Here is a 23,016-nt window from a genome sequence, read left to right as displayed (position 1 = left end):
AATTAAATAAAAAAAGCTCAGTAGCTTTGCACCAAGTATGACCAGTATTTCAATTGTTTGATGTGTCACTTTTTATAATCTTGATAGATATGCTTGGAATATCATTGAAATTAAATAAAAATCTTGATTATATTCCCAGCAGTAGATATAAAAAAGTAGGACATTAGAAAAAGTAGCAACTTGTTATACAAAGCATTAATAGAGTATCCAGAAAATGGCTCACAGTTGGATATAAAAAAATCTGTGGAAATCAAATTTCAAGCATTTTGTTCCAACCGACATAATGATGAATCCTTAAAAATAATCAAGGAGGCATTCTATAATGTAGTAATTCAATCTTCAACTAAAGGAGGTATAATAATAATTCTAGGTAGTTATCTAACCAATTGTTTTTTTGTACAGCCTAACTTACATAAAATAGTCTGAGAAGGGTTGATTTAGTAATTTTCTTTACAAAAGGGGTCTTGGAAGGCAGGTACCACAGAAAAATATAATTTTTGTCTCTTTTATGCTTTTTCTGCTACACAAATCACAGAATCTTAGAATTCCAGAACTGCCAGGGACCTTTTAAGATTGTCTAGTTCAACCTCTTCATCATACACATAAAGAGTCACGTTTGAAGAGGTTGTGAATGGCTAAAGCATGTAGTCAATCAGTAGAGATATACTGAGAACTCAGCCCTTCTAATTTCTAGTCAAAGGTTCTTTCCTGGGCAAGCTCGTCCTATCCCAGGGTTTAAATAGGACTCATAGTATTTAACTTTTCAACCCAAACCTCTTTTCTGAGCTCCAGATTCATAAGTCCAATTGGCTTCTTGACATTTCTGCTTGAGTAGATAAGTATCTCAAACTTCACATTACAAAACCTAAGAAGCACTATGTCTCTTAATTCTCTGCCCTAAATCCACTCCTCCAATCCCTCCCATCTCAGTCAGTGGTATTACCGTCCAAAAATGTTCCCAGGCCCAGACTTTAGAAACTGCTTTTGATTCTTCCATTTCTACCTCAGCCCCCATCTGGTCCATCAACAAGCCCTTTTTGATCAAAATCCATTTCACAAAAGATGTCTCTTTCCACGTTGTTACTATCATACTCCAAGCCACCTAAACATCTAATGCCTGGACCTCCCTGCCTCGAACTGGTCTCCCTGTCTTCACTCTTTATCCTACAGTCTATTCCTCACACAGGCCTCAGAGTGATCAGTCTAACATGAAACAATGTAATATTTGGGGAAAATGTGCTTTTCTCTTTCATATTATCAAATGTTTAACTTTCTCCCTAGTTACTGAGGCTTCTGCTTCCTGGGGGATGATTTCCATTGTTACTGAAAGAATGTGAATAGAGAAAAAGAGTGTATATTAAGTTTTTGAAAGAAAAAGAAGGGCTTTGCACCAAGAAAACAGCCTTGCAATCCAAACTGTCTTGACATAGTTTTTAGATTCCTGTATCATTCTCTTTTATATGTCAAACCCAAAGGAACTGGCTCATTGAATTTTCCCATAAACAGAAAAGTTGAGGCAAAAGGGAGATGAGAAAAAGCCAGGACAGTTTGGAAACCAAACTTTCATTGGCTCTATTTTTCAAATATCTTAGGTATAAAAGAAAGATCTTTTGATGCTGAAAAAAAAAGAATGCGTCTTGCCACCTTGTGCTTAATTCTTCTTCATATTCGTCATGCTAAAAGAGATAGAAAAGTTAAAGTGACAGCCATATCTGAAGATGTCATCTCTCACCAAGTTTTCTGGGGAAGAAGCACTATGACTCTTCTCCACTGTGTGAACTCACTGGCATGGTAAATACTTGCTGATGTAAATTCCTGACAACTCGGCATACTTGGAAGGCATTCCTAAAAGAGAATCATGCAAAAATTCAACTCAGCTTCTGTTTCCTCCAGGGCAATACGTTTACTCTCTCAACGCAAGTGAAAAAGATCTTGGAGAAATCTAATGTTACAATCTTAACCATTTGCAACACGAATGCAATCTATAATTTGTCCTTCTGTGAAGCTAAAATATTTGGGAAATAATTTAAATGAGATCCCACAGTGGAATTAAATGTCTTCCAATTCTCACGTGGAAAAACAGAAAATGGATTAGGATCCATTTTTTGGCCTGTTAGCATAACATTGGCATTTGGTAAAATTATCCTATTCACTACATATTTATGCATTTATTGCAATATCAGATCACCAGTATGTATATATAAAGAAGTACATTTTATTCCAAGAAACTGGAATTATGTATTTCTTTTTTATTTTTTAAAACAAGAGATACCATATTCTTAATATGGTCTACCTGCAGGTGAAGAGACTTAGAAAAGAACAGATGAAGACATGCTATAGGGAAAGAAGAAAGAGACATTTATAGAAAAAGAGAGCTAGAGAAAATAATGTTGAAAACACCATCCCAGTATATCTAGTCCTGAAGTTATTCCCATTTTTAAAAATTTTCAATTGCCCTTTAGTATCTGATAATGCAGAATGTGGCATCCTTGTAATCCACTGCTGACTTGATGTCAATTCTGTTACAAATAACATTGTTCCTTTTCAACCAAACCTAAACTTTTAGAATTGCAATTCTTTGCTTCCTGTGTTAAAACGTGAAGGTTACCTATCACAAACTTTAGAAAAAATAGACTTACCTCTTGTACGAGGTGCCAGGTGAGGCCATGGTTGGTTGAATACTCTAGTTTCACCTGGTTGTCCATGTGTGGAGTGTATTTCTGGCCACAGCCCATCACCAAGCTGAACTGAATCATGTAGGATGCTCCTATCTGCATTGATTGTGTTTCCACATAGCGCATACTTGAGGCAAGTTTAGAATCTCCGGTAAAACTGAAAGACAGAGGTGGAAATCAGAAAATTAAAAACAGCAATATATTAGGGAAAAATTAAGCTCTTCGTTTCATATCATACATCAAAATGGTTTCACTTTACTTGTTTAAACCTTGCCAAGCTCTAGAATGGATTTTAGTTAATCTAAAAAAGGCAATTTGAGGGCTTCCCTGGTGACACAGTGGTTAAGAATCCGCCTGCCAATGTAGGAGACATGGTTCGAGCCCTGGTCCGGGAAGACCCCACATGCCACGGAGCAACTAAGCCCGTGCGCCACAACTACTTAGCCTGCCCTCTAGAGCCCACGAGCCACAACTACTGAGCCCACGCACGCCTAGAGCCCATGCTCCGCAACAAGAGAAGCCGCTGCAATGAGAAGCCCATGCACCACGACGAAGTGTAGCCCCGGCTCGCCACAACTAGAGGAAGCCTGCGTGCAGCAACGAAGACCCAATGCAGCCAAAAATAAATAAATAAATTTATTAAAAAAAAAAAATCTTAAAAAAGGCAATTTGAAACAATTTGCCTATCAAGGAAGCAATATTTTCTTTTAAGTTAATACCTACAGTTGTCAAATATATTTGAAAATGGGTACTCACTCATATACTGCTCATGAGTATAAACCCTTTGACTCATTTCTTGGAACCTATCCTAAGGAAACAGTCCTAAATTCAAAAATAATTTTATAACATATGATGAATATTGCAGGTTTACTCACAGTAGTAATTGACAACCATTTAAATGTCAAACTGTAGGGAAAATGGAATGCTTTAGTAAATTGGTATAGTCACGACAGATTGTCCATATTTCAAATATTTATGAAGGTTATATAATCAAATTAACGTGTATGTGAAAAAGTAAGTTTTAAAAAAATCCACAAAATGACGAATGAAGGAAATTCACCAGAATGTTTGCAGGGGCTGTGTTTGATGGTAGGAAATGGGACAATTTAAAACTTCTCATTTTCCTTATTTTCCAAATAGTCTTTAATACTCAGCCATTAAATACTGAAAACACGATAATGTAGTTTTAATGGTTGTACCTCAACTCAAAAATTCCCATGTTTTACTCGTCTCAGTTGAGTACTATGTGATTATAAACTGCTTGAAGGCAGGCACAATTACTTTTTCAGAGAAAAGTGCTCAAGGAATTTATAACCTACCAGAGGAGATTAAAATATGGACATGTTTCACTGTAGTTAATATGGGTCAATGTAAATATTCCCAGGGCCAGCCACACTGGGGTTTGTCAGCCACAGTACTTGGTACTGCCATTCTGAAGCAGGTCAAGTACCACTGTTCAACGGTAAGGGGGCTTAGCTGGCATAGACAAAGAAGATAATGCAATACTCCATGAAATCTTTGAGGCATTTAATATTTTTTCTTAATTCCCCTTTGCTGAATCAGCAAAATAAGAAGTTACTACTCTGACTTGCTTCTTGCAGAGTTTAAGATGTTATTTAAAGATGGAATTTTGTCCATATGGAAGATCATCATGGGTTTGGGCTCAAGGTTATAAAATTTAAGAAGCTTTTTCCACACAATGACTAATTACTGTTTAACTAAGTTTTAAACACTTGAACAACAAATAGAGTAATAAAAGGTAAGAGCCCCAATCTCTGCTTTAGTGTACTATTCATAAATGAAGGGAAAAGTCTTATTTAGTACTGCTAGGCTTACAAATCCAGTGCTACAACTTGTTTGTTGCTATTATAAAGATGCCCACCAGTTGCTGAGTTAGGCCTATATCCTAAGACAGTGCTAAGCACAATACCCATATTACAATACATCCTTACAATAACTCTATGAAGTAGGAACAATTACCTAGAGTTAACAAATAAGGAAATGGGGACAGTAAATGGTAGAGACTCAATGAGAAATCAGCTTTGCCTGACTCCAAAACCTCTCAACCCATACACTATCTCTTTGTCCTTCTATTACTCTAAGATGGAGAAGAAAACACTGTAGTTTTGAATAATTTTCATTTATACTTAATTTAAAAATCATTAACTTTCTGTTACTATTCAATGATGCTCTGATGTTAGAGATGTAAAACCATGATTGCTGCTATGTGTTAGGGCATACCGGATGTGATCTAGAAAATATGAAGCTGTAGGATGCAGTTTTTAGCAATATTACAAAATAAATCAACATAGAGCAAAAATAATAGTAAGCTATATAGGCACAAACTCATCTATATAAATTCCAGAGTCTTTAAAACAGGCAAAAAAATCCCAAATGCTTCTCCCTGTGAGAAATGAATGCCGCTTTTTGCTTCAAGGGTTATATGCTTTCTACTACCCTTTATGAGAAAGGCAATCAGAGGCAGCCAACTAGGGTTCATTTAACTTTTTACTTTAAAGGCACATATACCCTGGGCATCTGGTAAAAAACCACAGAGTGCATGGAAGCACATGGGCTGAACCACCTACAGGCCACACAGAGGCACTAAAACTTTCTCACTCCTGTCATGTACATTGTCTCTCCACCCCAGCATTTCTGAAATAATTTAAGATTATTTTCACAATCAGCTCCTTTTAAATTCCTCCCTTCTGAGATGGTTTAGTGTCCTGGCAATTCTACACAGATTCAGAAATAAGTGCTACGTTTTGTAAATAGTGCCTGCACCCAACTTTTGCATAGTAACAGATTAACCATGAACTTCGTTGGAGAGAGGAAGCATTCAAACCTGAGAAGTGTGTGCTCTGTGAGCTACCCTGATGATAACAGCTTTTAAAGGTGCCAAGACACCAAGAAAGAAACAAGACAAAAAGTATGTAAAAGGACAAGTTAAGAGGCTAAATGAGGACAGTTAAACAGTGACAATAAAATTCTTATTTAGCATGAATGTTTGTTCCACTGGTAGTTTTAGGCAGATACTGTTGGGTAGGCTGATCAGCTGCCATCCACAGCCCCTCTCTTCCCCAGTCACCTTGCAGTGATTGGTCTGGGGGGTGTCCACGTCCATCATAAGTCTCACCAATGAGACGTAAGTGAAAGATGCTAGGTGGGTATACTCAGCTTTAATATAAGCTTTTAAAAAAGAGACAGGTGGAGTTGGCTGGCATGCCCTTTTGCCTGTTGCTCCTACTGTTTTCCTTCCTCCCTAAGGGGGCAGCAGTCAGCCTATGAACAAATATTCAGTTGGAGTTCTCTTTGCTGAGACGGTGGAGTAGAAGGATGAAGAGAACATGGGTCCCTGATGGCCTTGTTAAGCTGCTTACCAGCCCTGGATTGCCAATCCTAGGACTGCTTGTTACAAATGACAGATAAGCCTCTTCACTTTTGCTTATGCCACGGTCAGTCTTTTCTGGTTGTTTTTGTTACAACCTAGAGCTGAATGCATTTCTGATACACCTGCCATACTTCATGGCATTGCAGGATACCTCTCCTGATGTCTTAATCTGAAGCAAAATAACCCAAGAAGATCACAGACGTCTGTGCCTTAAAATCTTTTTTTTTTTTTTTGTGCCTTAAAATCTTGACCATTCATAGAACAAGTTTACTCGATTGTTTATGATTTATTCAAGACTGGCTGAAAGCCAAGTGATATTAGGTCTGACTTTTTCCTCCTGAATACTCTGATGTTCATACACAGCTGGAATTTTAGGGGAGAGAACTTGAAAGACTGCAATCCTTTCATTTACAAAACTGCTCCTCTTTGCTGCTTGTCTAAGTCAAGATACATTTATAAAGGCAAAACTGAAACTGAACTTCTCTGTTGCAATCATTGAAACAGAAAAAAATAGTCCACATCAGCATTTTGGAGAGAAATTCCGGAGACAGAATGCCTTGGGAATCGGAGGCTCAGTTCTATTCATGTTGATTTGCAAGAGTGCCTCAAAAATAAAGGAACAATAAAAAAAAAGTCCTGCATCTAATTACAAGATTTAGAGAATAGGGATAACACTTTCCATTAGGACAAGCTTACCTCCCTGTGCCTTTTCATTTCCACCCCTAAGAAGGCTAGTAGGCTCTCTGTTATGACACTGGTAAGTGGACGACACCATAATGTAACTCAAGTCTCCTTAGTCGTATCTTAGTCCAGAGTATCGGTCCTTCGCCTCCCCCTTCCTTGCTTAATCTCCGGTATTGCTGAGGATCTATTTTCCTGACCAGGCTGGAAGCCTCTCTGCAGGGAGAGGTCACATCTTGTTCATGTCTACATCCCTCACAGCACTCAGAGCCTTGTGAACCTCAAGAAGCACCTGGTGTTAGCGCACGACATCGTGGTTTTCTAACAGCTGGATTATTTCATTTGACCTCTGAGTCAAGACCATTTGGGAGATATCAGGGATCCTCAACATTGTATTACAGAGAAGGAAAACCGAGAGGTTGAGCTGTTGGCCTCCAGGGTCACACAGTTACTAAAAAGCTAGAAACCAGGTCTTCTGATTTCTACTTTGATGTCCTTTCCACTATGCCACGCCTATCAAAGGCATGTAAAGAATGTTAAATAAAATAAGCACATGAGTGAGGTGTCTCGATGGGAGAGAAGGCAAGTTTTCCAAAACCACAGTTACTTAAATGCTGTAATGAACACAGACAAGGTTTTGAGGTTATCCTCACTTAAAGAAATTGCTCTTCCTGTGTTTCCCTAGAGCCTCATTCCCATCTCCAGAAAAAAGGCTCTTTTATATGAAAGGCAGATACATCTAACTAAACTAAACAGGAGAATACTCAGGCCACCAAGTTCTATAAAAGCAAATTCATGTAAAACAGCCAAATCACCTAGTGACTGAGCCATTTTTGACAATTGATCCATCTCTTTCAGAATAGTTTGGTAAGTAAACAATGCGGCTGTAGTGTCACTACCCATGGGCCACAAGAGAAGACAATGCACCAATATTTACATTTCTTAGAAATCTAAGCAGTATTCTATCATTTTCAAGAACCCCATGGAATAGAACAGCTCTGCAGAACTCATTTTCAGAGAAACAGAAGACCAACACAAAGCTGTTTTTAGTCTGATACTATTCAGAAGTTATATTAATTTGCAGAAGGACATGTGAATGAATTTAACCCTCTCCATCATCCTTTTTGGGGGCTTTTGTTCTTGTAATCATCAAAAAATGTTTACTAGAGTTGACAGAAAAACTTGCTGATACTGTGGAATTAAAGGTGGCATTTAAACTCATTTGTTATTTCTATAATATTATGTCTCAAAACAGAAATAACCATGATTTTAGTGGATTATATAAGTTTTACACTTATAGGAAAAAAAAATCTGACATTATAGAAGCATTTTTTTAAAAACTAAAAATTAACAATTCTACCTAGAGATGACCACTGCTAACATTTTAGTGTAAGTACTTCCAGACTTTCTTATGTTTACGCACACACAAATACAGACACATACTCACTTTTCTTTCTTTTAAAAAAATTATAGAATTGTAATAGTCCTGTTTTTTTCTTTCTACAAACTGTTTCATTGCCGTCTTTCCAGATCGAAAAATATGGTAAGACACTGTCATTTTTAATGAATAAAGTCAATCTCCAATTATGAAAATCTTTGGAGGTTGTTTCCATTTTTCACTGTTATAAACTATGCTTCTATAATATGCATCCTTGTATATCTTTGTGTACTTGTCCAATTATTTTCTTAGGATAAATTCCTAGAAGCAGACTTACTTGGTCAAAGCAAAATTTAAAAGTTAGCACTTATTGCTAAGTTGACCTTCAAAAAGGTTGTACAAAGTTACATTTACCAAAAATATTAACAACGACGGACGGAGCTGCTGATTCTCACCACGTATCAACACTGAACATGCACAATATTTTTCATTTCAGCTACTCTATGCAGTCTTTTAATCTACATTTATTTGATTACTAGAGAAGTTAACATGCTATTTATGTTAACTATTCATTGCCTATTTGTAGTTTTTTGGGGTTGCCTTTTCATGGACTTTGCCCATTTTTACAGTTGGCATTTATCTTTTCCTTACTTATTTGTACAAGTTCTTCACATATTTGGGATAAATAGTCTGTCATATACATTGCAAATAGCCCCCTGTTCCCAATTTCTTGTCATGTTTTGTTTTCAGGGAGGTCACCCCCCTGTCCAGAAAAACAAGTTTAAAAATTTCAAGTGCTGGAATATGTGACCTTAATGGGCCCTGCTTTTGGTGTCATGCTTTATTGGTATCTATTAAGTCAGCCTCAGAGCCTAGTTCATAATCATTTTTTGCAAATGTCTAATGGACACATGAAAGGGATTTGTATTTTTTATTTGTAGGGTACAATTTTTTTTCTTTATCGATTAAACCATCCTTGTTATTTACCTCTCATACATTTCTCTAGGTCCTCACTTATTTTTTGTTTGCTTCATCCATCAAGGACTCAAACAAAATATTAACATCACATTCTGGATTACGGTTGTTGTAATTTTCCCTCTGTGATTTTAACAGGTTTTGTATTATGCTCACCATTCTGTGGTATTCAGGGTGTGGAGGCCCCTGACTTTTCATATTCCTGTGGACATCTATCCCTCATAGCATCGCCTGTGTTACTGGTCTCTAGCCCCAGCTTCAGCCTTGAAGAGTTTAGTGGGGCCAGGTGCGAGGGTCCACCCAACATTTTTTTTTTTTAACATCTTTATTGGAGTATAATTATCTAAAATGTTGTGTTAGTTTCTGCTGTATAACAAAGAAAATCAGCTGTATGTATACATACATCCCCATATCCCCTCCCTCTTGCGTCCCCCTCCCACCCTCCCTATCCCACCCCTCTAGGTGGGCACAAAGCACCAGCTGACCTCCCTGTGCTATGCGGCTACTTCCCACTAGCTATCTATTTTACATTTGATAGTGGATATATGTCCATGCTACTCGCTCACTTCGTCCCAGCTTACCCTTCCCCCTCCCTGTGTCCTCAAGTCCATTCTCTAAGTCTGCGTCTTTATTCCTGTCTTGCCCCTAGGTTCATCAGAACCAGTTTTTTTTTTTTTTAGATTCCATATATATGTGTTGGCATACGGTATTTGTTTTTCTCTTTCTGACTTACTTCACTCTGTATGACAGTCTCTAGGTCCATCCACCTCACTACAAATAACTCAATTTCGTTTCTTTTTATGGCTGAGTAATATTCCATTGTATATATGTGCCACATCTTCTTTATCCATTCATCTGTCGATGGACACTTAGGTTGCTTCCATGTCCTGGCTATTGTAAATAGTGCTGCAATGAACATTGTGGTACATGACTCTTTTTGAATTATGGTTTTCTCAGGGTATATGCCCAGTAGTGGGATTGCTGGGTCGTATGGTAGTTCTATTTTTAGTTTTCTAAGGAACCTCCATACTATTCTCCATAATGTCTGTATCAATTTACATTCTCACCAACAGTGCAAGAGGGTTCCCTTTTCTCCACACCCTCTCCAGCATTTACTGTTTGTAGATTTTTTGATGATGGCCATTCTGACTGGTGTGAGGTGATACCTCATGGTAGTTTTGATTTGCATTTCTCTAATGATTAGTGATGTAGAGCATCCTTTCATGTGTTTGTTGGCAATCTGTATATCTTCTTTGGAGAAATGTCTATTTACGTCTTTTGCCCATTTTTGGATTGGGTTGTTTGTTTTTTTGATACTGAGCTGCATGAGCTGCTTGTAAATTTTGGAGATTAATCCTTTGTCAGTTGCTTCATTTGCAAATATTTTCTCCCATTCTGAGGGTTGTCTTTTCATCTTGTTTATGGGTTCCTTTGCTGTGCAAAAGCTTTTAAGATTCATTAGGTCCCATTTGTTTATTTTTGGTTGTATTTCCATTTCTCTAGGAGGTGGGTCAAAAAGGATCTTGCTGTGATTTATGTCATAGAGTGTTCTGCCTATGTTTTCCTCTAAGAGTTTTACAGTGACTGGCCTTACATTTAGGTCTTTAATCCATTTTGAGTTTATTTCTTTGTATGGTGCTAGGGAGTGTTCTAATTTCATTCTTTTACATGTAGTTGTCCAGTTTTCCCAGCACCACTTATTGAAGAGGCTGTCTTTTCTCCATTGTATAGTCTTGCCTCCTTTATCAAAAATAAGGTGACCATATGTGCATGGGTTTATCTCTAGGCTTTCTGTCCGGTTCCATTGACCTATATTTCTGTTTTTGTGCCAGTACCATATTGCCTTGATTACTGTAGCTTTGTAGTATAGTCTGAAGTCCAGGAGCCTGATTCCTCCAGCTCCGTTTTTCTTTCTCAAGGTTGCTTTGGCTATTTGGAGTATTTTGGGTTTCCATACAAATTGTGGAATATTTTGTTCTAGTTCTGTGAAAAATGTCTTTGGTACTTTGATAGGGATTGCATTGAATCTGTAGATTACTTTGGGTAGTACAGTCATTTTCACAATGTTGATTCTTCCAATCCAAGAACATGGTATATCTCTCCATGTGTCTATATCACCTTTAATTTCTTTCATCAGTGTCTTATAGTTTTCTGCATACAGGTCTTTTGTCTCCTTAGGTAGGTTTATTCCTAGGTATTTTATTCTTTTTGTTGCAATGGTAAATGGGGGTGTTTCCTTCATTTCTCTTTCAGATTTTTCATCATTAGTGTATAGGAATGCAAGAGAGTTCTGTGCATTTTGTATCCTGCTACTTTACAAAACTCATTGATTAGCTCTAGTAGTTTTCTGGTAGCATCTTTAGGATTCTCTATGTATAGTATCTAGTCATCTGCAAACAGTGACAGCTTAACTTCTTTCCCAATTTGTATTCCTTTTATTTCTTTTTCTTCTCTGACTGCTGTGGCTAAAACTTTCAAAACTATGTTGAATAATAATGGTGAGAGTGGGCAACCTTGTCTTGCTCCTGATCTTAGAGGAAATGGTTTCAGTTTTTCACCATTGAGAACGATGTTGGCTGTGGGTGTGTCATATTTGGCCTTTATTATGTTGACGTACGTTCCCTCTATACTTACTTTCTGGAGCGTTTTTATCATAAATCGGTGTTGAATTTTGTCGAAAGCTTTTTCTGCATCTATTGAGATGATAATATGGTTTTTCTCCTTCAATTTGTATATGGTTTATTACACTGATTGATTTGTGGATATTGAAGAATCCTCGCATTCCTGGAATAAACCCCACTTGATCATGGTATATGATCCTTTTAATGCGCTGTTGGATTCTGTTTGCTAGCATTTTGTTGAGGATTTTTGCATCTATGTTCATCAGTGATATTGGCCTGTAGTTTTCTTTCTTTGTGACATCTTTGTCTGGTTTTGGTATCAGGGTGATGGTGGCCTCGTAGAATGAGTTTGGGAGTGTTCCTCCCTCTGCTATATTTTGGAAGAGTTTGAGAAGGATAGGTGTTAGCTCTTCTCTAAATGTTTGATAGAATTCACCTGTGAAGCCATCTGGTCCTGGGCTTTTGTTTGTTGGAAGATTTTTAATTACAGTCTCAATTTCAGTGCTTGTGATTGGTCTGTTTATATTTTCTATTTCTTCCTGGTTCAGTCTCGGAAGGTTGTGCTTTTCTAAGAATTTGTCCATTTCTTGCAGGTTGTCCAATTTATTGGCATATAGTTGCTTGTAGTAATCTATCATGATCCTTTGTATTTCTGCAGTGTCGGTTGTTACTTCTTTTTCATGTCTAATTCTATTGAGTTGAAGGTTCTCCAAGACTCAAGAAAAATCTTGATGAGTCTGGCTAATGGTTTATCAATTTTGTTTATCTTCTCAAAGAACCAGCTTTTAGTTTTATTGATCTTTGCTATCATTTCCTTCATTTCTTTTTCATTTACTTCTGATCTGATGCTTATGATTTCTTTCCTTCTTCTAACTTTGGGGTTTTTTTGTTCTTCTTTCTCTAACTGCTTAGGTGTAAGGTTAGGTTGTTTATTTGAGATGTTTCTTGTTTCTTGAGGTAGGACTGTATTGCTATAAACTTCCCTCTTAGAACTGCTTTTGCTGCATCCCATAGGTTTTGGGCCGTCGTGTTTTCTTGTCATTTGTTTCTAGGTATTTTTTGATTTCCTCTTTGATATCTTCAGTGATCTCTTGGTTATCTAGTAGCATATTGTTTAGCCTCCATGTGTTTGTATTTTTTACAGACTTTTTCCTGTAATTGATATCTAGTCTCATAGCGTTGTCATCAGAAAAGATACTTGATACAATTTCAATTTTCTTAAATTTACCAAGGTTTGATTTGTGACCCAATATACAATCTATCCTGGAGAATGTTTCATGAACACTTAAGAAGAAAGTGTATTCTGTTGTTTTCGGATGGAATGTCTTATAAATATCAATTAAGTCCACCTTGTTTAATGTATCATTTAAAGCTTGTGTTTCCTTATTTATTTTCATTTTGGATGATCTGTCCTTTGGTGAAAGTGGGGTGTTAAAGGCCCCTACTATTATTGTGTTACTGTCGATTTCCCCTTTTATGGCTGTTAGCATTTGCCTTATGTATTGAGGTACTCCTATGTTGGGTGCCTAAATATTTACAATTGTTATATCTTCTTCTTGGATTGATCCCTTGCTCATTATGCAGTGTCCTTCTTTGTCTCTTGTAATAGTTTTTATTTTAAAGTCTGTTTTGTCTGATATGAGAATTGCTATTCCAGCTTTCTTTTGATTTCCATTTGCATGAAATATCTTTTTCCATCTCCTCACTTTCAGTCTGTATGTGTCCCTAGGTCTGAAGTGGGTCTCTTGTAGACAGCATATATACGGGTCTTGTTTTTTATCCATTCAGCCAATCTATGTCTTTTGGTGGGAGCATTTAATCCATTTACATTTAAGGTAATTATTGATATGTATGTTCCTATTACCAATTTAACTGTTTTGGGTTTGTCATTGTAGGTCTTTGCTTTCTCTTGTCTTTCCTGCCTACAGAAGTTCGTTTAGCATTTGTTGTAAAGCTGGTTTGCTGGTGCTGAATTCTCTTAACTTTTGTTTGTCTGTAAAGGTTTTAATTTCTCCGTCAAATCTGAATGAGATCCTTGCTGGGTAGAGTAATCTTGGTTGTAGGTTTTTCCCTTTCATCACTATAAATATATCCTGCCACTCCCTTCTGGCTTGCAGAATTTCTGCTGAAAGATCAGCTGTTAACCTTATGGGGATTCCCTTGTATGTTATTTGTTGCTTTTCCCTTGCTGCTTTTAATATTTTTTCTTTGTATTTAATTTTTGATAGTTTCATTAATATGTGTCTTGGCGTGTTTCTCCTTGGATTTTCCTGTATGGGACTCTCTACGCTTCCTGGACTTGCTTGACTATTTCTATTCCCATGTTAGGGAAGTTTTCAACTATAATCTCTTCAAATATTTTCTCAGACCCTTTCTTTTTCTCTTCTTCTTCTTGGACCCCTATAGTTTGAATATGTTGGTGCATTTAGTGTTGTCCCAGAGGTCTCTGAGACTGTCCTCAATTCTTTTCATTCTTTTTTCTTTATTCTGCTCTTCAGTAGTTATTTCCACTATTTTATCTTCCAGTTCACTTATCCGTTTTTCTGCCTCAGTTATTCTGCTACTGATTTCATTTTTAATTTCATTTATTGTGTTGTTCATCATTGTTTGTTTGCTCTTTAGTTCTTCTAGGTCCTTGTTAAACGTTTCTTGTATTTTCTCCATTCTATTTCCAAGATTTTGGATCATCTTTACTATCATTACTCTGAATTCTTTTTCAGGTAGACTGCTTATTTCCTCTTCATTTGTTTGGTCTGGTGGGGTTTTAACTTGCTCCTTCATCTGCTGTGTGTTTCTCTGTCTTCTCATTTTGCTTAACTTACTGTGTTTGGGGTCTCCTTTTCCCAGGTTGCAGGTTCGTAGTTCCCGTTGTTTTTGGTGTCTGCCCCCAGTGGATAAGGCTGTTTCAGTGGCTTGTGTAGGCTTCCTGGTGGAGGGGATTGGTGCCTGTATTGTGGTGGGTGGGGCTGGATCTTGTCTTTCTCGTGGGCAGGGCCGTGTCTGGTGGTGTGTTTTGGGGTGTCTGTGAGCTTAGTATGATTTTAGGCAGCCTCTCTGCTAATGGGTGGGGTTGTGTTCCTGTCTTGCCAGTTGTTTGGCATGGGGTGTCCAGCACTGGAGCTTGCTGGCCGTTGGGTGGAGCTGGGTCTCTGGGAGAGCTTTTGCCGATTGATATTACGTGGGACTGGAGGTCTCTGGTGGTCCAATGTCCTGAACTTGGCTCTCCCACCACAGAGGCTCAGGCCTGACACCCAGCTGGAGCACTAAGACCCTGTCAGCCACACGGCTCTTGATGTGTTTTCCTTCCTGCTACTTTCCTTCTCCCCCTCGCTTAGAATCCTTGGGCAGCCATCCTGTCACGGAGTCACCTGAGGGCTGGGCGTTGGTCTGAGCCATGCGGGGCGCTGGGTGCTCCTCTTCTCTGCTCCGGAGCGCAGTGTCATGGGTCTCGAGTGGCGTCTGAGGCCCAGGTTATGGTTTCCACCCAGATTTACATCTGGGCCCCCCATGCAACTTTCACTCACTCCACTCTCATTAACAAACTTTCTTCCCACACTCCACTTCTTCCAGAAGCTCATTCAAGTTTCAAATTCCAAAAATGGTTCAGCATTTTCTCTGTTACATTGCCTCGATCACTTCAATGAGGAGTTTAGAGAAAGAGTATGTAAAACATGTGGGGTTAACATATTGTATTCATATGACAGTCTGATTTATTAATTTTCCCCTTGTTTTCCTGACTACATTCTTTCCACCAGTTTCTCAACTGGAGTAATTCTCCATGTAAGAAATTTCTAGATACAAATTTATTTTATGACAATCTTTTTTTTTTTTTTAATAAATTTATTTATTTATTTTTGGCTGTGTTGGGTCTTCATTGTTACACACAGGCTTTCTCTAGTTGTGGTGAGCGGGGTCTACTTTCGTTGTGGTGCGTGGGCTTCTCACTGCAGTGGCTTCTCTTGCTGCGGAGCACGGACTCTAGGCATGCGGGCTTCACTAATTGTGGCTCATGGGCTCAGTAGTTGTGGCTCATGGGCTCTAGAACACAGGGTCAGTAGTTGTGGCGCACAGGCTTTGTTGCTCCGCTGTATGTGGGATCTTCCCAGACCAGGGCTCAAACTTGTGTCCCCTGCATTGGCAGGCAGATTCTTAACCACTGTGCCACCAGGGAAGTCCCTGATAATCTTTTTTACTTACTTCAATCTATAGCTTTGAACAAATTTGAAATTTCTACATATAATGCATTTTGTCATGTATTTATTCAATACTTCATTTTAAAAATCCTTATGGATTTCTAAGTGACTAAACCACTCTGTATTTAACTTGTTAGGCTGAACTGGCAATAGAAGATATTTTGGAATGCATGTGCTTTTCAGCATGTATTTCAGGCTCCTTTTATACTTTTGTTCCTAGTATCTGCTTTATCTTGCTTATTGTTACCATTCCTACTTAAAGTACATAGTTTATATTCTTTAGCTTCTTCAGTGTCATTTCCATTTTCTCAGTCTGGAAATTTACACATGGTTCTTCAAGTCAGGACTAACATTTTACTTTAAGCTATAAGACGCTTAAATTGAGCTGCTTGGCTGCTGTTTATTCAGCTTTTACAGAAAGCAGCCTCTTGGCAAACAAAACTCAGCAAAAAATTGGACACTTAGTAGCAGTTTTCTCTCAAGGATCAGATAACTTTCTGTGTGGGAGATAGACTAGGGGGGAATGTGTCACCTAGGTTAGACATTCAGGCTGTTGTACACAGTGGCTGTGACCACTGTATTCTCTTTCTAACCAGGCTGCACGCACCTACATGCGTGCTACGTGAGACTGGTGGGTGACTCGCCTTTGTTGGGAGTCCGGAGGTCCATCTGCACCCCAGTCACCCACCTTTGTCTCCTGTGAAACTAGCTCAATTCTCCCAAACCCTACATGCCAGCAGCTAATTCCAATAACTTAAAAAAAAAAATCTAGTTTTAACGTTTATAGAAATTTTAAAAGTTTACAGAAATTTGTTGGTGAGGTAATGCTTTCAAAGATTTCTGTCGAGTCTCAGCTGAATCTTCTTTTTGTCCACCTCATAGCAGTTTTAGGAAATGTTCAGCAGCTGGAAGTAAACTGCGGCAGAAAAAGGGAAATGTCTGCCACAGTCGTTTCCCTTAAAAGTCAGAGGGGGAGTCAGCATGAAGCACAGCCTGGGCTTCGGCCCCCAAAGAGAAGCAGAGAGAGAGAGGGAGACCGAGGGCCAGAAAGGGGACAGACTATCAGAGAGCGGGGAGACCAAGGACCCAGGGGAAAATAGCTCCTCTCAACTCTCATAATGCCTGCCAGTCTCTTGCCAGGAACCTGTGGGTGTGTGAGTAGTGAAGCTGTCAGGGACCCAACAAGACTTCCCTCCTCTTCTGGCGGGAGGAGACGCATCAGAGAAGCTTTAGCTGTTTCCAGCCTCTGTTAATAACTTCACCTCAACTCAGATCTTTGGCTATCCAGAACCTCCTTCCTCCTGTTATTCTTACATTGCATCCATACTAACTCCAGAACCAATTTTGGTTGAAGTGAACTTACCCAATCTATATTTACACTGCTTATAAGTAGGGCTTGCCTTTTCTACACAATCCTGTTATCTCTGTCATCCCCTTCCTGTTTCCTCTTGCACCTCACTTCCTTTCAGGAAGGAACACACTGGCCCATGTAGTTAGGCCTGAGAGCCCTGAATGAAAATGTTTAGCTTGGAGGGAAGAGGTGAGGCGAGAGGGAAAGATACACGAGGAATCTTTGAAATTCTCTCTTTCTTTATCCTTCCAACTATGTGCAGCCATATAGCGTACTTAAGCAGGGTACTTAGTACTGAAGCAGGGCCATTTTAAGACTTTTATAGGACTTTGACACTTTTAATTTTGGAAACTCCATCACACATCATGGCAAACATATTAAAATGCACCCATGTCTCACATTACATATGTATTTTTTGTTGCAAAAACCTTCAAGTGGATTTTATAAGTTTGCCTTTAAATTTTATTTGGCTACTGGTAATGCATGGAATATACATTTGCCTATGATTTCTCAACATACTCAGGAATCTGACTAAATAAAAAATAAAATCTAAATAAAAAATTTTTTCTAATAGCATCAAATTTCATGAATATTTAAATTTAGCAATTAATGGGGTTGGCATATGCTGTGTTTTATAGATATTTAATTTAAATTTATTAATTTTAGTTTTGCAATTTTTAAATCATATTTTTGAAACAATATTCATTTTCCAAGCCCCTGGACTTCTTCCAGTTCTCTGGAAAACTTGGAGGCCTGGCACTGAGACTAATGAAAGAACTTCCTAGGAAGAGGCATAGGCAATGCAAAGGTGCTGGGAGAGGAAAGAGCTTGGCTCGTTGGGGTAGAGTAGGAAGAACGATGTGGTTGGGCAGGATTGAGTGAAAGGCAGGGAGGCAGGAGAGGCTGACCAGGTCAGGCCACCCAAGGCCTACCACGAAGCTTTGTGAACCACTGTCCGTAGAAAGTAACTACCTCAGCCTATTAAATTTCTTTTTCAACGAGCCAGACATACCTTGAATCTAGATCATGAAAGGCAGATTTCTGTCATTAATCTGTTTAGTGGTACGTTCTCCTACTTCTGAAATCTCACCTAGCCGCTTAGTCCAAAGGGAGATTTTTAGGAAAATCTAACTTTGGAGAAATAAATGACTCAAAAGTCAACCGTTTGGACATGAATCTGGGAACATGGCCATTTTATTCATTCCTTTGGCAGGTCCTAAGCCTTTGTTCTCCAATATATATTTTCAAGTGGTCCATCAGCTTGTTCCTTGCAACATTGTAAGCGTATGTGGATGACACTACTGGCCTCTGAGCTGAGCTCCTTCTACCGCTTCTCCTATTACCCTTACCATCTACGCTCACACAGCAGTTACAATTATATTAAAAATATGATTATATCATTCCCTTGCTTCAAATTATTTACTGGATTCCCATAACACTTAAAATAAAATCCAAAGTCTCTCTGTTGTTCTATAAGGCCCTAACGTAATCTATCAATAGTTCCTTGCTTGCCTCAGGACCTTTGCTCTTGCTGTTTCTGCCTGTAATGATTTCCTTGCACACTTTCACATCAGTGTTTCTTTCTCATTATTCTGGTCTCTACACTCCCAGGAGGGTTTCCCTAAACATCTTACCTAAAATAGTCTCACTCTCCACTTATGTCATCTAACATTCCATTCCTTTATCCTCACAGCAATTACCACTATCTGGAATATTATTACAAATTTGTTTACTTGCTCACTTTTGTTTTTCTCTTTTAGAAAATAAGCTCCACAAACAAAGGGCTTTTCTATCTTCATCTTCAGTACCAAGTGCTATACCTTCAGGACAAACAGCACTTGTAGTGCAATCAATAAACAGTTGAACGTATAAATTAGCCTATCAACAAATGAAAAATTTCATGTAATGAAACCCTCATGATGAAAAAGCCTAATAAATAGGATTTATTTTAGAAAGTCATTTATAAATTTATTTGGGGGTATATTCAATTATATTACTAATTTTATAGAGGCACTGATTCCTCTGGGTACTGAAAATACTTTTTCCATAGCTGTTGAAAATAATAGTGACTTTTCAGTTTGTCACTCAATGTATTTATCTTATCTATTTGCTAAGTTTCCTAATCACTTACTGAGAAATGGTAGTTGAAGTGGCTCTTGGGAGCCAGTTCACCCCAACTGACTTTCTTCAGCAGCACAATTTGAGCTGATTTATTATTCTTTTTAATAGTTTTTGTAAAAAATAATCCCAAGAATACTCTAGGCTTACTAATAAACAATTTATGCTGACAAAATTTCTATGTAAATTATGGGTTGATGTTCAATGAAAGAAAAATCCTAAAGACATTTACTTGGCTATCATTTTTATTCTATAAGCAAATTCATTTTATAAAGGGATAGTTATAAATTTGTTTCTCTTGTGACCTAAGGGATCAAGGCTGTCCAAAGTTTCAGCAGGGCACTAATCCAACCTCTCCTTTGTCAATGTTTACCAATGACACATTCCTTATATTAGTATCAGGCAACCTCCTTGACTATTTTCATGAGACCAGTCCAAAGGAATAAAGATCTGCATGTAGAAAAGACTCTTGACTCTTAACCCCTGCAAATACATATTCCTATTTTTAAAAAGTAACCAAAAGGTAGCAGAAGAAGAGGTAGATCTCATTAAAAAGTGTTTCGCCCACTGCTTGCTAAATGTGTATTAGATCTGCCTGTGGGCTTGACGGTCCCCACAAATGCATGTCAGGTTTGTGCAAGCATGAGCTCTGAAGGGATTTTTCTAGGTCAGTTAGGAAATCTTTTTGTGTTATCCATTACTACACATTGCTGTTGATTCTTGATGGTTCTTATAATCCAGAAGTACCTTAACAACTACTTTATAGCTCCTCTTGTACAGCTTAAAACACAGTCCACTCATTGTTCAGTTCTGCTATATTATTACATGACTATTATATAATGCTAAATTATTGATTTTCTTCAATTGCTAATAGAGCCACAGTACTATTTCTTACCTTTTATTGCAAGTGAATTGTGCTTAATTTGTACTATGAGATAAACAGGCTTTTAGGATCTTTTTAGTCTGAGATTTTCCCCTAGGCAACTCTTGCTTCTCATAAAATATACAAATTCTTTTTTGTTGTGCATGTTTATAGATGCCCCATGAGATATGAACATACATTTTTTGAATGTCCAGTTTTATTGAGATATAATTGCCAAATGCCATTGTATTAGGTGTACAACACAACGATCTGATATATGTATATGCTGCAAAATGATCACTGCAATAAGTTTAGCTAACATCTATCACCTCACATAGTTACAACATTTTTTTCTTGTGATGAGAACTTTTAAGATCTACTCTCTTAGCAACTTTCAAATATAAAATACAGTATTGTTAATTACAGTCATAATGCTGTACATTACATCCCCAGAACTTATTAATCTTGTAAGTGAAAAGTTTGTGCCTTTTGACTCACTTCACCCATTTTGCCCATCTTCCACCCCCCACCTCTGGCAACCACCAATCTCTCTCTGTAACTATGAGTTTGTATTTTTTCAAGGTCCATCCATGTTTTCACAAACGGTAGAATTTCCTTCTTTTTTATGGATGAAAATACTCCATTGAATGTATCACACTGTCTTTATCATACACTCACACATCGATGGACACTCTTTTTATCTCCGTGTCTTGGCTATTGTAAATAATGCTGCCACAAACATGGCGGGGGAGGAACAAATGTATTTTCAAGATAGTGATTTCATTTCTTTCAGATATATACACAGAAGCAGAATTGCTGGGTCATATTTTTAATTTTTTGAGGAACCTCCATAAAGTTTTCCATAATGGCTGCACCAATTTACATTCCCACCAACAGTGCACAAAGATCCCCTTTCGCCACATCCTCGCCAAGACTTGTTATTTCTTGTTTCTTTGATAATAGCCACTCAAACATGTGTGAGGTGATATCTCATTGTGGTTTTGATTTCCATTTCCCTGATGATTAGTGATGGTGAGCATCTTTCCATGTACCTGTTGGTCATCTGTACGTCTTCTTTGGTAAAATGTCTATTTAGATCCTTTGCCCATTTTTAAAATTAGATTGTTTAGGGGTTTTTTTTGGCTACTGAGATCACTGAAGAAATCAAAGGGGAAATCAAAAAATACCTAGAAACAAATGACAATGGAGACACGACGACCCCAAACCTATGGGATGCAGCAAAAGCAGTTCTAAGAGGGAAGTTTATAGCAATACAAGCCTACCTCAAGAAACAGGAAACATCTCGAATAAACAACCTAACCTTGCACCTAAAGCAATTAGAGAAAGAAGAACAAAAAAACTCCAAAGCTAGCAGAAGGAAAGAAATCATAAAGATCAGATCAGAAATAAATGAAAAAGAAATGAAGGAGACAATAGCAAAGATCAATAAAACTAAAAGCTGGTTCTTTGAGAAGATAAACAAAATTGATAAACCATTAGCCAGACTCATCAAGAGAAAAAGGGAGAAGACTCAAATCAACAGAATTAGAAATGAAAAAGGAGAAGTAACAACTGACACTGCAGAAATACAAACGATCATGAGAGATTACTACAAGCAACTCTATGCCAATAAAATGGACAACCTGGAAGAAATGGACAAATTCTTAGAAATGCACAACCTGCCGAGACTGAACCAGGAAGAAACAGGAAATATGAACAGACCAGTCACAAGCACTGAAATTGAAACTGATTAAAAATTTTCCAACAAACAAAAGCCCAGGACCAGATGGCTTCACAGGCGAATTCTATCAAACATTTAGAGAAGAGCTAACACCTATCCTTCTCAAACTCTTCTAAAATATTGCAGAGGGAGGAACACTCCCCAACTCATTCTACAAGGCCACCATCACCCTGATACCAAAACCAGACAAAGATGTCACAAAGAAAGAAAACTATAGGCCAATATCACTGATGAGTTCTTTATATATTTTAGATATTAACACCTTATCAGATATAGGATTTGTAAATATTTTCTCCCATTCTGTAGGTTCCCTTTCCATTTTGTTAACAGTTTTCTTCGCTGTGCATAAGCTTTTTAGGTTAATATAGTCCCACTTGTGATTTTTTGCTTTCATGGCCTTTGCTTTTGGTGTCAAATGCAAAAAAATAATTGCCAAGACCAATGTAAAGGAGCTTGCTGCCTATGTTTTCTTCTAGGAGTTTTAGGGCTTCAGGTCTTATGTTCAAGTCTTCGATCCATTTTGAGTTAATTTTTGTGTATGGTTTTGTGTAGTCCAGTTCTTTTCTTTAGTGTTTGGCTGTTCAGTTTTCCAAACACCATTTATTGAAGAGAGTCCTTTCCCCATTGTATATTCTTGGCTCTTTTGTCAAAAATTAATTGATCATATATGGATTGGTTTATTTCTGGGCTCTCTTTTCTGTTCTCTATTGATCTACATGTCGTTTTTTATGCCAAAACCATACTGTTTTGATTACTATAGCTTTGTAATATAGTTTGAAACCAGGGAGTATGATGCTTCCTGCTTTATTCTTCTTTCTCAAGACTGTGTTGCCTATTTGAGGGTCTTTTGTGGGTTTTATACAACTATTTGGATTGTTTCTTCTATTTCTGTGAAAAATGCCACTGGAATTTTGATAGGCATTGCACTGAATCTGTAGATTACTTTGGGTAGTATGGACATTATAACAATATTAATCATCCCAATCCATGAGCACTGATTATATTTCCATTTTTCTGTGTCTTCTTCAAT

General features: G+C 37.8%; 1 protein-coding gene across 1 annotated transcript in view; it reads right to left on the bottom strand.

The window, feature by feature from the left end:
- RELN (reelin) overlaps positions 1-23,016 on the bottom strand; it is a 535,801-nt gene that overhangs the window by 123,403 nt on the left and 389,382 nt on the right. Inside the window, exons 21-22 of the mRNA XM_061197622.1 lie at positions 2,640-2,832; positions 1,733-1,845 (exon numbers count right to left, since the gene is read on the bottom strand). Of these exons, the coding sequence (XP_061053605.1) occupies positions 1,733-1,845; positions 2,640-2,832 (306 nt within the window). The remainder of the gene's footprint in view (positions 1-1,732; positions 1,846-2,639; positions 2,833-23,016) is intronic.

Source organism: Eubalaena glacialis, chromosome 8 (assembly GCF_028564815.1).
Source record: "Eubalaena glacialis isolate mEubGla1 chromosome 8, mEubGla1.1.hap2.+ XY, whole genome shotgun sequence".
In the NCBI taxonomy this organism is placed as follows: Eukaryota; Metazoa; Chordata; class Mammalia; order Artiodactyla; family Balaenidae; genus Eubalaena; species Eubalaena glacialis.
Note: the sequence above shows the minus strand (reverse complement) of the source record. Positions and strands in the feature narration are given on the sequence as shown.